The sequence below is a fragment of the Moschus berezovskii genome, chromosome 9, assembly GCF_049115385.1.
Source record: "Moschus berezovskii isolate FMDL1 chromosome 9, NW_MosBer_1.0, whole genome shotgun sequence".
NCBI classification, from domain to species: domain Eukaryota; kingdom Metazoa; phylum Chordata; class Mammalia; order Artiodactyla; family Moschidae; genus Moschus; species Moschus berezovskii.
The window spans coordinates 1,790,841-1,808,716 of record NC_142468.1 but is presented as its reverse complement, the minus strand read 5'-3'; the positions used below and the strand labels follow the sequence as shown (position 1 = coordinate 1,808,716).

Genomic DNA, 17,876 nt, shown 5'->3' with positions numbered 1-17,876 from the left:
GTTTAGGCAGATTCAGACCGACATATAAATATCCCCGGGATAGACAGGCATATATCTGAAAACCAGATATAACTATACGAGTCTCTCCTTTGTGGGTCTGTGAGCCTCCAAAATCCTTGTGGCACTTTATAACCGGGACATAGCTTTGCTTTAGTGGAGCACGAGATAATATATCAAACACGGAGAAGACCTCTTGTTCTGAGGCTCTGGCTAAAGTGCAGGGGTATCGTGTGGGCTCAGAAATAACTGAGTCACAGTCTCTGCCACAAGGGAGGAAAGTGTAGGGAAAACAACACCCAACAAGCACTCGCTCCCTCCTCTAGAGCTTACACCAACTCTGAGGAAAAGACTTGATCACCCCATTTTACAAGTTAAGAAAACTGAGCTATTAAGGATTGATACAGGGCTTCCCTGGTGGGTTCAGTGGTAAAGAATTCACCTGCCAGTGCAGGAGACACAGGTTCGATCCCTGGTCCAGGAAGATCCCACATGCCCTGGAACAACGAAGCCCGCGCCACAACCACTGAGCCTGTGCCTGGTGTCAGGACACGCACTTCTGGAGCCCGCGTGCCCTGGAGCCTGCGCTCTGAAACGAGAAGCCCCCGCAGGGAGAAGCCTGAGCCCCGAGACTAGAGAGGAGCTCCCACTCGCGGCGACCAGAGAAAAAGCCTGCACAGCAACTAGGACGCAGCACAGCCGAAATAAACTCACATGAAATCAAAGACCTGATCCTGTGAAAGATGTAGGGCTCTCATTTTCAAAAAGCCTGCTGGAGGGGTCTGAATTTCCTGATTTCCTGCACTGACAGGCAGCCCTCATCGAGGTAACAGGAAGAGGAATTTAAATTTTAATATTCTTTACATTACAAAAATGAGTTCTAGCAGGTATATTTATATCATTTTGATGTTTTCGTGTTTCCAAACAATGTACTTTGAAATCAGAATCACTTCTTATTCGTTTTCATAGAATTCTCCTGATGCTCTTCACACATTAGTGATCAGAAATGAGACGTAATTCCCCAACCCCTGCCCTCAAGACCGGAGCACGATCTTACTGTAAGTTGAAGGGAGTTTTGCCCTAGCTCATGGATTGTGCAGGAATGCACTGCTGTTGGGCTTGACTGACTGCAGACAGGTTGTGGTGCGGTGTATCTGAAGGATACTGAGTGCAACTTACAATGCTTAATAAAAATCTTTATTCTTTTAGTATTAAAAAAAAATGAGTTCTAGGACTACCTGTTTAAAATGTGGGTTTGTTGCTTGCTTTTGTTTCTCTTTTTACTTTTTAAAACTGATGGTTTCATTAAGTTTTCTACCACATATTCAATGTTTGGAAGATTGAAACTAGCCAGAAGAAAGCGTCAATGTGATGATAAGATCCTCAGTTCAGTCAGTTCAGTCGCTCAGTCGTGTCCGACTCTCCGCGACCCCATGAATCACAGCACGCCAGGCCTCCCTGTCCATCACCAACTCCCGGAGTACACTCAAACTCATGTCCACAGAGTCGGTGATGCCATCCAGCCATCTCATTCTCTGTTGTCCCCTTCTCCTCCCGCCCCCAACCTTTCCCAGCATCAGAGTCTTTTCCAGTGAGTCAACTCGTCGCATGAGGTGGCCAAAGTATTGCAGTTTCAGCTTTAGCATCAGATCCTAAAACACTATTAATTAGGTACTTTAGCCAGGACAGTAAAGAATCTGCCTGCAATGCAGGATTGAACCCAGGTTCGATCCCTGGGTCCGGAAGACCCTTGGAGGAGGAATCCCCTGGAGGAGGAAATGGCAACCCACTCCAGTATCCTTGCCTGGAGAATCCCTTGGACAGAGGAGCCTGTGGGCTACAGACCACGGGGCTGCAAAGAGTCGGACACGACTGAGTGACTGACGCTTGGCCAGGACAGAAGTTAGAAGTGTGCCTTTGTGAGGTGTATCTATCTAAGGGAGCACACGTGCAGAAACTCCCGGGGGGCCCAGGGGTCAGGACGCGGCGCGCTCACTGCTGCGACCCAGGTTCAATCTCCAGTCGGGAAGTAAGATCCCCAAAGCAAGAACAGTACAGGAACACCTTTGGTTAGATCTGACAGACAGAGCCGTGCCTCTGAGCTCCTGACTCCAAGGCCTCCCCACCCGACCGACGGCGCCTCAGGACACATTCAAGCAGCAGACTGTCATTCTACTGAATTCTCGGGTGCTAAAAAATCAGTTAAAAACAAACACAGACCCTAAAAAACACATTAATAGCATTTTTTTTGTTAAGTCGTCTAGTCAAGGCTATGGTTTTTCCCATGGTCATGTATGGATGTGAGAGTTGGACTGTGAAGAAAGCTGATCGCCGAAGAATTGATGCTTTTGAACTGTGGTGCTGGAGAAGACTCTTGAGAGTCCCTTGGACTGCAAGGGGATCCAACCAGTCCATTCTAAAGGAGATCAATCCTGGGTGTTCATTGGAAGGACTGATGCTAAAGCTGAAGCTCCAATACTCTGGCCACCTCATGCAAAGAGTTGACTCACTGGAAAAGAGTCTGATGCTGGGAGGGATTGGGGGCGGAAGGAGAAGGGGACGACAGAGAATGAGATGGCTGGATGGCATCACGACTCGATGGACATGAGTTTGAGTGAGCTCTGGGAATTGGTGATGGAAAGGGAGGCCTGGCGTGCTGTGATTCATGGGGTCGCAAAGAGTCGGACACGACTGAGCGACTGAACTAAACTGAACTGAATAATACAAAACAACGTTTCTTAAATCTCCCGGGCGAGCACATGTTGTCATTTCCCCTTCCGGCCCGCAGTCAGCAGGCTAAGGGTCACTCCCAGGATGAAGGTGTCATTCCTGGGCGTTACACAGCCATGCAGCTTCCAGCAGGCGAATCCTATGGGAGCCAGTCACATCTTTATGTAAGTTCACTGCAAACAGATTCTGCTGCCCATCAAGGATATTTGGTTTGGTATGTAAGCTTAGAAGATCCAGTAATTTGAGCACACAGTTTTGGCATGAATTTTTCAAAAAGTAATAGAATAATGTTTATTAAGAAAGCGTCCAGGTTAACCTCCTCGCCTTCCAATTAGTTTCTTACCAGAGTTTTTAGCACCACCAACTGGTTAAAGAGATCAACTACAATGTGCTTGGTTCTCAAGCTGCTCTGTTCATGAAGAGGGATCATATATACATCAGTTCAGTTCAGTTCAGTCGCTCAGTCGTGTCCGACTCTCCGCGACCCCATATACATAGCTCACACTTAATTTGTGGCGACTGAACTGAACTGAACTGAATTTATTTCAGTCACTAAATAAAATAAAAAATGCCTTTCCTTGTCAGTCAAATAAATAATCCACTTTGGCTTTTTCACTTAAGAAGGCGTATTTTACTTAGTAAGTCATTAGAGAAAACTAAATCTACCCACTAAAGCTAATTTGATTTATTCTACCATAAGCTCACACTCAAAAAGCAATGACTAAAACTACAGTGAAAATTAGAAACTAAGATAGCAAACTAAATGGTATTCAATAGTAAGTGAGCCTACAGTGTCTACCTAGGACATTAATTTAATTTGAAATAAAAACGATTGAGGAGGTAATGTAGGTAGTTTCACATTTTTAAAAATTTGGGCTTTTTCTACCAAGATTCCTGACTCAGAGATGAAGGCTGCCATGTGGCGTGTGAATATCCACCTTCGTTTATCTTCTCCTCCTCTGGATGGAACCACATCTAGCAACAGATGGTGTACAGACAGTACCACGTAAACCTAGGGCTTCAGGCCTGACTGCTGTGCGATGAATCCGTTTGCACTGCTGAAGAACTAAGCCCAGAACAGCCAATCTGTGGACACAAGTTGTCTGTGAAAAGTACATCCAGCCACTTGTTGCCATGACACATCTGTAACCAGCAGAATGAATGGCACCACACCAAAACAAACTCAGTCACTAAAATAAATTTTCTATTAGACAACATATGAGAAAGAAAGTTCCATCCAATTTATTAAATTTGACTCTGACAGCAGAGTTCTGTCAAATGCCTTCTGAGAGAGTTTAAAACTAGTGCAATAATTTTACGATGATAGCAGTTTAAATCTCTCCACAAACGTGTAGTCAGGTTCATAGTTTTTAAAGCCTCTGACTCTAAGTCTGCAGTGGAAAGTTCAGTAAAGAAGAGAAGGACCAGCACGGCCCCACCCGCCTCGACACACACTCTCAGCATGCCAACTGTGATCCTCACTCTGCTCCTTTGCTCGTTTCTTTGCTCGTTCACTCGCTCACGGATCTAATGAAAATTCTCTCTCCAGCAAACAGCAAAATTTCTGTAAACAGGGCAACAGGAACAGGACTCTTCCTCTGCCCTGCTTCTCCCTGGATGAGAGCCTTGATGTGCTGTCCCCAAGGCGGAGAAGATTCCCATTTGAAACCATGAATGGGCACCAGGCGTCTTAACAAGACGACGGCTTAGGTTAAGAAAAGCATTTTGAAACTCTTTATTGTTGCTTCTAAATACGATCTTTGGAGATGCAAAGAACGGACAGATGGGGTAGGAGGAGGGTGGGACACAGGGAGGCTAGGATTGACACGTGCAGACCACCACGTGTAAGACAGGTGTGTACAGTGCAGGGAGCTCAACTCAGCGCCCTGCGGTGATCGGGAGAGGTGGGGTGGGGGTGGCAGGGAGACTCCAGGGCGGGGAGACATATGCGCGCCTACAGCTTAAGCACCTTGTGGTGCAGCAGACACTCATATAGCATTGGAAAGCAGCTACACTCTGATAATAACGTGTTCAAAAAGGGATATGGGATGAGGAGCAAAACATCATTTGAATAAATTATAACAATCACTCAGATATAAAAAATAAACATGCTCTTTAACATGATCCTTAAATGATAAACGCAAGCATATTTAGACTTTTTAACTGTAAATTCTTTCTGCTATTATTGGACAGCAGTATTCTGAAGAAAACACAATTCTGAGGTGTAACAAAAACATTAACAAGTACCAGCAACATGACTGCCCTGAATTTAAAAAGAAAACTGATTACATGTCAACGTCCTATGACTCTTCTTCTTTAAACAAAAGACAAAATAATTGAGAAGTCAGTCCAGTCTGACTTGAGATTAGCAGTAAAGGAGCTCAGCTTTATCTGTAGAATGGATAGGCATAAAGCTGACACGAGGGATCACCGCACCGATGCAGTGAGGGAACACTGGCACGTGTTTAATGAGCGGGGATCGCTGCCCAAGAGATGGGGTGGGGGGAGCGGGCATTGAGGGGAGAGTCCCCGGGAGGAGCGCTGGACGCCTGGGAGGCTGCCAAGAACCAAAACCCGGAAAAAGGGCAGAAGGGCGGCCTGGACGGACTGTGGTTGGGGGAGCAGACTTCTAGGCGATTCTAACGTAGTAGATTCAGGGAGACTGAACGTATCTGCAGTCAGGAACGGAAGTGATAGGCTGGAGAGGGGGTGACTGACCGAGAAAGGTCTTAGAAGGAGGGAGAGGTAGAGGAACAAAGCGGCGGCACCAGAGAAAGGAAAGGAAAACCAGAAACAGCGGTGAAGGCAGACAGGAAACTCTGCAGCTGAGCAGGGCGGCAGACAGAAACCCAGGCAGAGGTGGGGCCCTGTCCGTGAAGCGGGAGGCTCTCACGGTGTGTGACGCGCCAAGGGCCAGGCTCGGGGTGCCCACCGGGAAGAGCTCTGCGTCTCACCCGAAGAGTGACAACGGGCGCAGAGAGGGGTGGTGCGGGCACACGTGCCACCTCTCTGCCATCCCTAAACAGGGAGCGGAAGGCAGACGAGCTCAAGGTCTCCCGGGCAGCAGCAAGGGCACGACGGGCTTGAGTGACAGGCGTCCCGATTTCGGCACGAAGAGGAAACGTGTTCCCGAATCCCGCAGAGGCGGCACGGAGATCTGGGCACAGAAGATGGCTCTGGAGGGCCAAGCAGATACAGCAGCCTCTGCCCGGCCGGGGAGCACCCTCCCCGCTGGGCAGGCCGTCGGAGGGGCCACGGCAGCCGCTGGGGTCACAGCGGGTCCGGGAGCTGGACACGAGGCTCTGAGGCCACGCGGACACGACGCGTGCTGGGAGCAGGGCAGGGAGGGCGCTGAGCGCGGCGTGCGCGGCTGGCGGCGAGGCCGGGCAGCGCAGCGAGGGCAGAGGCTGGCGGGGGAGGCCAGCGCGGGAGGGAGGCCAGCGGCGGAGGCCGGGCAGCGCAGAGGGGACGGAGGCTGGGCTCGCTCCAGCTCTCAGACTGGCGAGGCACACTCCAGGGGCCAGCGCGCACTCAAGAGCTCGCGGGGCCCGACGGGGGGGCCAGAAGCAGGGGACGGGGGTTGGGGGTGGGGGCTCAGCCCAGCGCCTGGGCGCTAAGTGAACACAAGCAGGGGAAGGGGTGCCAGCACCCTTGGGGCTTAGGTGCATCTAAAGCGAACAGAGGTGGCGGGGGAGGACGGGGTCAGCAGCCACGGTCACCAACGGGAGCCAGTCAGGGGGGCTGAAGCGCCTCCTGAGGAAGGCCGAAGAGGAGAGCGAAGACCCCGGCTGCAAGCTCAACACTCAGAAAACGAAGATCACGGCATCCGGTCCCGTCATGTCATGGCAGACAGATGGGGAAACAGTGGAAACGGTGGCAGACTTTAACTTCTTGGGCCCCAAAATCACTGCAGACAGTGACCGTAGCCATGAGAGATGTTAAAAGACATTTGCTCCTTGCATGTAAAACTATGACAAACCTAGATAGCATGTTAAAAAGCAGAGACATCACTTTGCTGAAGTCACATAGTCAAAGCAGTTTTTTCCAGTAGTCATGTATAGATGTGAGAGTTGGACCATAAAGAAGGCTGAGTGCCAAAGAACTGATGCTTTTGAACTGTGGTGTTGGAGAAGACTCTTGAGAGTCCCTTGGACTGCAAGGAGATCCAACCAGTCCATCCTAAAGGATATCAGCCCTGAATATTCATTGGAAGGACTGATGCTGAAGTTACAATACTTTGGCCACCTGATGTGAAGAGATGGCTCATTTGAAAAGATCCTGATGCTGGGAAAGATTGGGGGCAGGAGGAGAAGGGGATGACAGAGGACGAGATGGTTGGATGGCATCACCGACTCGATGGACAAGAGTTTGACTCAACTCCAAGAGATAGTGAAGGACAAGGAAGCCTGGCGCGCTGCAGTCCATGGGGTCGCAGAGAGTCGGACACGACTGAGCGACTGAACAGCAACGAAGCTGGTCCTGGGACTGTGCCATTCTTCGTCCTGTGGCAGGGAGGGAAAGGTGAGTGATAGGGAGGAAGGTGCGACCAGTAACGGCTAATGGTATTAGCACCTTTGCTGCCTCTCCTGGGGTCAGCTCAGGAACACGCAGGGTAAGGAAAAGTGTCGGAACTAAGAGGTGCCCTGGGAAGCCTGTAGTGCCTTGAATTCCCAGCTTACCCAGATCTTCTCCAGCAGCAGTTTGCCACCAAGCAGGGAAGACGAGCAGACAATATGGACAAATTGGGAATGGTAAAAGATGACGTTAAACGCACAGCAATTGCTCAAAAGTGTCTTGCAAGTGAATCAATGTACAATCCTGTCTTATAAAAGAGACAATCAGGAATTCAGTTTAGACTCCCACTCCAGCTAAGATGATAAAAATTCTGTCGTCAATTTTAAATATTTTTAGCTTTTCCATTGGATTTGGCAAACTCTTTTGCTGTTGTGGGATAATTCCCAAGGCAACATGCAAAACACATGGGTTTCCAGCAAAGCAACCTGGTCCGGAATGCCTGCTACCATTTCCCATGATAAAATGCTGCATCCGCTTCCTTTTTCACATTTTTGTAAACATTGTTTTCATTTATGTGCAGATGGGCTTCTCTGGTGGCTCAGTCGGCAAAGAATCTGCCTGCAACGCAGGAGACCGCCTTCAGGGCAGGAGACCTGGGCTCGATCCCTGGGTCAGGAAGATGCCCTGGAGAAGGAAATGGCACGCCACTCCAGTATTCTTGCCTGGACAATCCCATGGACAGAGGAGCCTGGTGGACTATAGTCCATATGGTTGCAAAAGAGTCAGACACGACTTAGCGACTAAACCACCACCACCAATCAAATGAAATCTCAAATGTTACAATCCCAACCAAACCAATTCATGTGCACAGGGGAAAAGCTATGTAATTGCGCAGCTGGTTTATCAAGAACGCTTCTGGGCAGAGCGAACATGCCTCGCTTTCTCCGGTTCTGGGCAGGCATCATGGGGGTGCAAAGGCAGGCCTGGTCCCTGCCCTCAGGAGGCTTACGCTGTTAGAGGTGAGAAGGGAATATAACGGTGTTTAAGAGCACAAGCAAATCTTGGTTCCCTTACTCACCAGCATCAAGCTCTCCAAGCTGTATTTCCTAATATATTCTTACTCACTTGGCTCCACTGGGTCCTGGGTGTGGCATGGGAGGTCTCAGCTGTGGCACGTGGAATCCAGTGCCCTGACCAGGGATTGAACCAGAGCTCCCAGCACCGGGAGGGCAGAGTCTTAGCCTCTGGACCACCAGGGAAGTCCCATCTCCAGGCTTTCAAATGCAGACGGACAGAGCCTAACCCAGGAGGTGCTTCCGAGGCTTCCCTCAGTACAGGGTCTGGTGCGCAGGAAATACTCAACAAACGGCAGCTTCCAGCGTGACCGTGGTCACCATTACTAGACGCAGTACTGGGGCAAGTGTGACAGGAGCCCCAAGGACGCACACAGAAACCTCGTGGGCTGGAGTGATCAGGGCAGGCTCCGCAGAAGACAAGAGTTCAGCTAAGTCTGTAGGAACGGCTGCTGCTCAGACACGCGGAGGGGAGGGGAAGATGGAGAGGCCGGAGGAGGAGAGGAGAGAGCAGCGGACGAGATGAGCCTGGACTGGGGTACCGCGGGACGGAGTCTGTGATTTGGTCACGCCAGGTCTGGGGGCTGGGGAGCGGGAGGACCCGCATGTCAGGCTGAGGAGTTGGGGTGTTACCTGGCAGGGGGTGAGAAGTTACTGAAGTCAAGAGGTAACATCCAACAGTAATGCTAATTTACTCTCTTTCCAAAGTGGAAGGAGGAGGGTGGACCAGGGATTTTCCAACGTTAATGTGCATATGGATCCCCCAGAGATCAGAGGAACGTCAACACATCTGACTCAGTACGTTTGGAGTGAGACCTGAGACAGGGCCCTGCCAACAAGCTGCCTTGTCCTGATGAGGCTGGTCTCGGCGGCTCTGGGTGACAAGGATGTATCTCCTCGGGGTAGCCTCATAGGAAAGGATGCATGGGTAGGGTGTAGCTAGACAAGATGGTAGACGTCCTCTATGAGGTCACAAACGCACAGGTCATGCCTGCCGTCGTTGAAAACACAGTATTAGAAACCTCTGGTCTTGATTTTTAAGGCTGTCTCTAAGGGGGACAACTGAAACTCTGAAGTGAAACTCTTAATTCTGAGCCTTTTTAATTGGTGCCATCTTTTTTTTACTTATTTACTGGGCTGTGCCGGGCCTCAGCTGCAGCACACGAGATCTTTGATCTTCACTGTGGCACGTTTGTATTATTTTTTTTAGGGGTGGCATGTGGGATCTAGTTCCCCGATCAGGGATTGAACCCACCCCCTTGCACTGGGAGCAGGGAGTCTTAGTACTGGACCACCAGGAAGTCCCTTTGGAGGACATCTTAAACAATGTTAATTTAAATATTTCCTGTAAAATGTAAATTTATTAAATACAAGTTTTTCTTATCTTATAAATGCAACACACAGAATTGTCAAAATTCTCACCCAGAAGTTAGCTGTCTATTACAAAAGAAAAATGTAAGAGAGGGATTCTTCTTTCTATGGAGGAAAATAGCATGAATACATTCATGAGATGTGCCTATCACTGACTTCAAGAATGACCGAGAGGGTTAGCAACATTCGGTCCTAAGAAAGAAACCGTGGCAGCAGTTTTGCATGTGACAGTTGGATTAAAAGAAAAATAGCCCTCATGCCATTACAGCAAGAACAGTGTATTCAACCATATATGTAGATGAGCAACTGGAAACGTTGACCGTGACACTTGTTATACTGACATCTCAAAACCTAAACCCAGGCTTGGAGAGCTGTCGAGCCCAGTAATTTTCTCTCGAGAGCAGTCTTTGTCACACTGACAGACTGCATCTGTATTCACGCAGCGGTGGACTCTGAATGCTGTCTGGGATATGCAGAGAAAATCAAGGAGATGGCATGCCACCCTCCGTGATGGATAACCCCGCCGGCAGGTTCTGGAACGAGAAGAAGAGCTGCCAGGACGTTCAGCACAGCCCCCTCCGGGCGGAGACGCAGAGGGAACAGGCCAGAGAGCTTCCGCGACTCGTGGAAGGAGGGGCAAGAGGCGGAGCAGGACGAGACTCAAGTCTTCTGCTCCCCGGGCCTGGCGCTGACCGCACTCTGCGGTCCCTCCAGGGTCCTGACCCCAGCCCTGGCGCTTTCTACAACACGCGGGCTTGATATAGCACTGGTGAGACATTCAGTGCGTAAAACAAAAAAGGCAGAATAAAAAGTGTGTTCGCTACACAACCACTCCTTTACGTCAAGTCTGATCACCTGCTTGACGTGCACGAAATGCGCTATGCGGGTGCAAGGCTGCGCACCCCACTTGTGCCTGTTCCCGTCAAGCTCATTTTCTAAAACTGGAGGTAACTGATGCATACAATACCCACGTGAAAACACAAAGAGGACACTTAAGACAGATCAGGAGTTTCCAGGAGGAGCCTGCTGCTGCTGCTGCTGCTGCTAAGTCACTTCAGTCGTGCCCGACTCTGCGACCCCATAGACGGAAGCCCACCAGGCTCCCCCGTCCCTGGGATTCTCCAGGCAAGAGTACTGGAGTGGCTTGCCATTGCCTTCTCCGCCAGGAGGAGACACCCACGTGTTAATACGCGATATTTGTCCTGATCTACCTCACTGCGTGTGACAGGCTTAGGTCCACCCACATCTCTACAAGCGAGTCAGTTTCTCTCCTTTTTATGGCTGAGCAGTATTCCACTGTGTATATGCACCACATCTGCTTTACCCGTCCGTTTACTGGTGGACACTTGGGCTGCTGATGCACGTTAGCCCATGCGTGTGGGATCCAGGAGGACAGTGCCGTTGAGCCTAGTTCCCAGGGAGGAGCAGAGATGCAGATACAGACAGACAGGGGTAAGAGGCGGGCGGGACGAGCCGGGAGGTCAGGTTGGACAGGAACACACTGTGCGTGTCAGCCACTCGGGCGCGTCCGACCCTGTGTGACCCCATGGACTGCAGCCCGCCCAGCCCCTCTGTCCGTGGGACTCTCCAGGTAGGAAGACTGTGTGGGGTTGCCAGTTTCTTCTCCAGGGGATCTTCCCGACCCAGGGATCGACCCCGGGTCTCCTGTGTTGCAGGCAGATCCTTCACCATCTGAGCCACCAGGGAAGCAAACGCATGACCACGTGTGCATCAGATAGCCAAGGAGAACCTGCAGTTTAGCACGGGGAGTTCAGTTTTGTGCTCTGTGATGACCCAGAGGTACCGGCGGGGTGCAAGGTGCGGAGCTGGGGGCAGGTCCAAGAGGGAAGGGACACATGTACATGGATAACTGAGCCACTTTCTGTACAGCAGAGAGTAACTCAACGCTACCAAGCAATATACTCCAGTGGAAACAAGGAGACACTTTCTTTCCTGGGTTAAGAGGTGGAGGGTAGGCTGTTGGTGGGGTCAGGTTTCAAGATAAGAAATACCTTAACATCTGGGCCTTGGAGGAAGGACAGGATTTGCATCTGGATGGGTTTAACCTGAGAGAGGGCTACAAACTCTGAACACCCAGAATGTGAAAGAGATTAAACGTTTCTTCCAATCAAATAGTACCTCCTTGTAACATGAACTCATTAGCTTAACTGAGAAACCAAAATAACACCTTCTACTTGAAAATCTGTGTGATGAAGTCATTGCTCTTCTCTCCTGGTGTCCTGGTCCTGTTTCTGGGCATCAGTTCCTGCATCACCAGTTCTCAAATGTACTGGTGACAAAGAGAGCATCTTCAAATGCAAGGGTGTAAGTTTTGCTCATGAAGCAAAGCCAGCCAAGAACCCCCTGGGGAAACTGACATTTTCTCAAAACGATTAGCGTATAAATATTTCTCTAGCTGGGTTCTGTGTCCACTTTAAACTTTATTCGTTTATTCTTGGGTGCACCGAGTCTCCATTGCAGCACACAGGCTCTTCGCTGCGGTGCACCAGCTCCCAACTGCACAGGCTCTGCAGCTTGCGGTCTGCGGACTGAGCCGTCCCTAACGCACGTGGGATCCTAGCTCCCTAACGCACGTGGGATCCTAGCTCCCTGACCAGGGATGGAACCCAAAGCCCCAGCATTAGAAGGTGGATTCTTCCCCACCAGGGAAGCCCCCTGGATTTTCAAAGTGCAGTTGTATTTACCGTATTACATGTGAAAGTCTCCAGGGAGAAGAAACTCAGGTCAGTTTGAAAAATTATACGTATGCATTTCCCCATTCAGTGATCACGTGTGAAAAATCATCAGGAAACAGAATCTCTGACAGTAAAATTCTGAAACCAAAAAAACTGGAAGAAAACCCAAGGCATTATCATTGCAGAGAAGATGCAAAAACTCATGAAATAAAGCCTGGAAACTCAAGAAGTCTAGTTATTTGCTCATTACATTCACACTCCAGGGATAGCTGCTAACAGCCATCTATGTATAGTTAACGAAGAATGAGATGTGATTTCTAGCGTTTTTTAACTTTTCTATACACAAAAGTACGTGGATACTGCAGATCGACAATCACATTCATCAAAGCAGAGGATACCTACAAATACGGGTGATCTTGGGGAAGCCACCTGACCACATTTGTAAGTCATTCCGACGCACGGAATAATGACGGGGAACTTCAGAGAGAGACTACCGAGAAAACGATACCAACCGGTCAGCTGCCGACAGGAAGGAAGCACAGGAGACCAGAGATCACGGTGAGGAGTAACGCTTGAGGAGAGGCGCAATGATTTGAAAAACACATACGATTTCTTCTTTCCTTAAATACACGCTATCCTACGCACTCCCCTCCGAGCTCCTTGGCTCTCTAAGGCTCTCCCGTTCAGCCCGTTAGCACACTTCACCCAGCTCAAGAGGCCCCTTTCTCCTCCCACGGCTGTGCCCTAAGGCATACACGAGAGGGCACACATCACTCCCTCTGAAATCTGCCCTCTGGGGACTCCCTGGCATCCAGTGGTGAAGACTTCGCCTTCCAGGGAAGGGGGTGTGGGTTCGACCCCTGGTCGGGGAGTTAAGATCCCACGTGCCTTGTGGCCAATAAACTAAAATATAACAGAGAGGCATCACTGTAACACAGGCAATAAAGACTTTAAAAATGGCCCACATTAAAAAAAAAAATCTTTAAAAATTAAATAAAAATAAATTGGCATTCTTAAGTCCATACCCCACTGACACACTGAAAATGAAAATACATTATCCAACGGGTCATGATGCTCTGATTATTCAACCAATTTTTAATACTCCCAAAAGGAGAGTTGGATAGTCTATGTTTTTTGACCTTCCCCACAGAGTATGAAGAATGAATCTTAGACCCAAACTACCAGATACCACTCTAAGTGTCTCTGGCTGTGACTGAAGAGCATTTTGGTGCTTCGGTATTTCTGCCTGATATTACTCCCTGGCACTTCACCTGCACTCAAAATCTTAGACACCGGTGGGCCTTCTGACCAACCATGCTTCATTTCATGGCTGGAAAACAGAAGAAGCTTCCCAGAGTTTTTTGCCAAACGACAGGTGGTGGAAAAGTGCAAATCTCGATGCTTACAGTGAGATGGAGAAGGCTCCTAGGCATGGAGAGGCAGAGATACCCACACAGAGAAACACACCAGCCGGAAATACCATGGGCATCAGTGGGGGGTAAAGTCAAGAGAGAACATTAGGCCAGCTCCCTGTTAACAGCTGGGGCTAAATCAGGAACTGAAAATGCCTCTCAAAAAACAGCAGAGAGAGGCCATCCGAGGTTAATTCATAAAAGTCACACAGAGAAAGAGAAAAATGGAAGGCAAAGCCATATGTGGTTATAAAGCTCCTGACTGCACTTGAAAGGACTCTTTGCTAGATTATAAGAAATAAATTAAACCATAAAGAAAATGGCAAGTGAGGATTTTTCTGTTAGTGGATATTTGGAGTAAGTGGCAACAAACCAACAATTATTAAGTAACTAGAACACATTAGGCAGGCAACATACTGGGAACAGTGGAAGTTATAGATAAATCTGCAAACTCAAAGAGCTTTAAGGAGAAAATTGTAAACACTGTATTTTTATCAAGTGATTAAGAAAATTATACAACCATCTATCAAAATTCAGAGAAAGGAGAGAAGACTGTTCAATGTAAACCAAAAAAGGCTTTTTCTCTGTGTGTGTATTTACTGAGCAGGACCTTGAAAGACGGGTCTGATTTGGACAGGTGAGAAGTAGAGAATGAAGTATAAATACACATCACACATTGAAAGGAACAAGTGTTACGCCAAAAGAAACAGAAGAATTTGGGATGATAAATGAAAGATGAGTTTGGAAAGGGGACCAGATGTTGGAGAGCCAGGTTAAACAGTTTTAACTCTACCCTTTAGAGTCACTAAAGGGCTTTGAATGTGTTTTTGTTTTTTAAAAAAAAGCACTACAAAGTTTTCATTAAGGTCTATTAGTATTAAGGAAGAAAGATTTTTTTGTTTTAAACATGCAGTGCTAGAAACAGCCTATTATCTCAGATCTGTTTCATTGAACAAATAGTACTACTCAGTTCATGGCTAATAGATGTGGAAAAACTGGCAGATTTGATTTTGGGGGGCTGCAAACGGTGACTGCAGCCACAAAATTAAAAGACACTTGCTCCTTGGAAGAAAAGCTATGACAAATCTCAACAAAGGCCTGTCTAGTCAAAGCTGTGGTTTTTTCAGTAATCACGTACGAATGTGAGAGTTGGCCCATAAAGGTGAGAGTTGAAGAATTGATGCTTTTGAACTGTGGTGTTGGAAAAGACTCTTGAGGGTTCCTTGGACAGCAAGGAGATCAAACCAGTCAATCTGAAGGAAATCAACCGTGAATATTCACTGGAAGGACTGATGCTGAAGCTGAAGCTCCAATACTTTGGCCACCTAATGCGAAGAACTGACTCCTTGGAAAAGACCCTGATGCTGGGAAAGACTGAAGGCAGGAGAAGGGGACAACAGAGGATGAGATGGCCGGATGGCATCCCCGACTCAACGGACCTGAGTTTGAGCAAGCTCCGGGAGTTGGTGATGGACAGGGAGGCCTGGCGTGCTGTGGTCCATGGGGTCGCAGAGAGATAACAATGAAACATCATCTGTGATATAGCTTTAGCTATTTCAGTACACAGGTATACAAGCCATGATTACCAGCTCTAAGTGAAAAGCAAAGTTGTAAGATTCAAACACTGAAAGGAACCTCAGGCTTTTCTTTCTTTTTTTGCTCCAGGTCTTAGCTGTGGCAGGTGGGATCTTTAGCTACAGCACACAAACTCTTAGTTGTAGCATGTGGGATCTAGTTCCCTGACCAGGGATCAAACCCAGGTCCCCTGCACTGGGAAGGTGGAGTCTTAGCCACTGCACCACCAGGGAAGTCCCCTTAAAATCTGAAATCCAAATAGTAAGCATTTTATGATATCTTTAGAGTTAATATAAAGAAGCACCTTGTGTGTGTGTGTGTGTTTGCACAAGATATCACCTCTTGGTTTAAGACAGAAATACAACTCAAAATCTTTCCCTTGGTAGAAAACTGCCCTTCTTAATTTATAAGAAAAAAGCTATAATTAGGAGCCCTCAAGCAATCAACCATTAAAAGTAAAACCTCAAAACTGCTTCCCTCAATAAAATTGAGATGAAAGCAGATACAGAACAGCTTAGGGGAGATACTATGACAAATATAGCAAAGTAACAAAATGAAGGAAACTTCAGCAGGTGTATAGCACAAGAAAGAAGCGTAGTGGGAAAACAAAACCCTAACAGGAAAAAGACCACAATGGACACAGTACCAAGGAGAAAAGAGGCTGCTGAGAATACCCTGAGAGATGGGGTACTGCGCAAGCCGAAGGAAACAGGCACCAGCTCCTCTTCTAAAGCGAAAGCGTCATGGGGGCAAGCCCTTCTGAGAGAGGCTCCTCCAGGTCGTCGGAAATCTCCTGGGGAAAAATTTGGCAATCTAGGAGTTGAAGGTCGTGGAATCTTCTTTCGTCCTTCAGACCACAGGCGGCCGGTCTAACCGGAAGCCCCCTCGGGCTGCCTCCCTCCGGTGGTCTCCAGACACCCGCTCTCCCCTGCCTAACTGGGAACCTGGGACTGAACCGCACTCTAGCGGGGCACCAAGTCAGAGCCGTTCAGGCTTCTCGCAGCGCCCAGCCCTAGGAAGGTGGCGTCTTTCGCAGCGCGGACAGCCCCAGCAGCTGCTCTTCTTTCCCCTTCTTTTGAAAACTACTTGCATCCCTGAAGTAGAGAAGTGTGGAAGTCAGACAGCTCTGTTCCTCCAGCCAACTTCAGCTTACACGCCGAGGAAATGGCTTTCTTTTTTGCTGTCACGATTTCATTTAATTCTTACCGTGCCCCAATTATCCTGCTTCAGCGGATGTGGTGCTATAAATAATACTACAAACATGACTTTAAGCAGGCTGGGTTCGGTTAACTAGAAGGCCGTGTTCGGCTGTTGGCTGCAGTGGTCTCTAAACTCTGACCATCATCCTAGGAAGCACAGGCTTTGTGGGCATGCGAATACGTTTATGCACAGATGATGCTGGCGTGCGCTACGATATCCATGCGGTACGTTCATTAGAAAATACGGAAACTTGTAAAAAAAATCGAAGATAAAAATATTTCACTGATTCATGGTGAATGAGTTTGGGCCATCACTCAAAATTATTAAGAACGTTTAACAAGAACAATGTGATTTTCACATAATTTGTGATTTCTCAGCATCTCGTCTGAATTCTTTGTGACTGAGCGATTTCCCTTTGTTTTAAATACTTTATTTATTATGTATCTGGCTGTGCTGGGTCTTTGCTGCGGCACGCAGGTCTCTCGAGGCACACACACCGTCTCTAGCTGCGGCTCGGAGGCTCAGTGGTTGAGGAGCACAAGCTTAGCTGCTCCACGGCATACGGGACGTCAGTTCCCCAATGAGGGAGCAAACCTGTGGCCCCTGCACCGCAAGGCAGATTCTTAACCACGGAATCACCAGGGAAATCCCAAGTTCAACTTGTTTTAATACAGGGTCTTACGTAGACAGATCTAAACAGGAAATGGGCATTGTGACCCTGAATCTCTCAGTTTTTAATTCTATACTCTGATTATAAAAAAGCTTAAGGGGTTTGTTTTATTTTATCAACCATTTTGTTGGTATTGCTAATTGAGATTCAGCTAATCAATATTCATCTCTCCTGATATCAATTGGTTAGTTGCTCCTAACTTAGCAAAGCTATTAAATTTTTACACTGAGACTTTTAAAAAATTGTGCTGTCCAATCACAATGCTTCCTTTTCTCCGCAGCTTAGAACACTGTTTCTGACGTACTGAGCACGCAAATAGAAAGGTTTTCATGGGTGACACACATTTTTAAACACAGTGTCACATTTCCAAACACCCATTCTCACAGACGCTCTCCCTATAGCGTCAGTTTCTGTGGGGAAGCAGTTACTTTCCCACTCAACTGTTAAAACACGGCTTCTATCGTGAAAGGCTGTACTGAAGTGGATGTTTCAAAATTACATTTGTGGCACGAGAGGACAGCTCCTGAAACCGTTTAACACCCAAAGGTCAGCAAATGTGGACACCTGTCTTTTTGTAAAAGCAAAACGAAGTAATTCTTCATTCTTTTCGTGAGAAGCCACCACCATGTGGTCGAAA

The 17,876-nt window shown here is 48.1% G+C and overlaps 1 protein-coding gene across 25 annotated transcripts in view; it reads right to left on the bottom strand.

Moving 5' to 3' along the window:
- EFCAB11 (EF-hand calcium binding domain 11) overlaps positions 1-17,876 on the bottom strand; it is a 206,501-nt gene that overhangs the window by 158,395 nt on the left and 30,230 nt on the right. For 2 of the 25 annotated variants that reach the window (XM_088839375.1, XM_088839371.1), the window contains one exon: positions 6-7,229. The exons of 21 other annotated variants lie outside the window; for them this stretch is intronic. In XM_088839375.1, coding sequence (XP_088695501.1) covers positions 7,073-7,229 — 157 coding nt within the window. In that variant the 3' untranslated portion in view covers positions 6-7,072. 2 more of the 25 variants (XM_088839374.1, XM_088839383.1) reach the window with 2 other exon arrangements.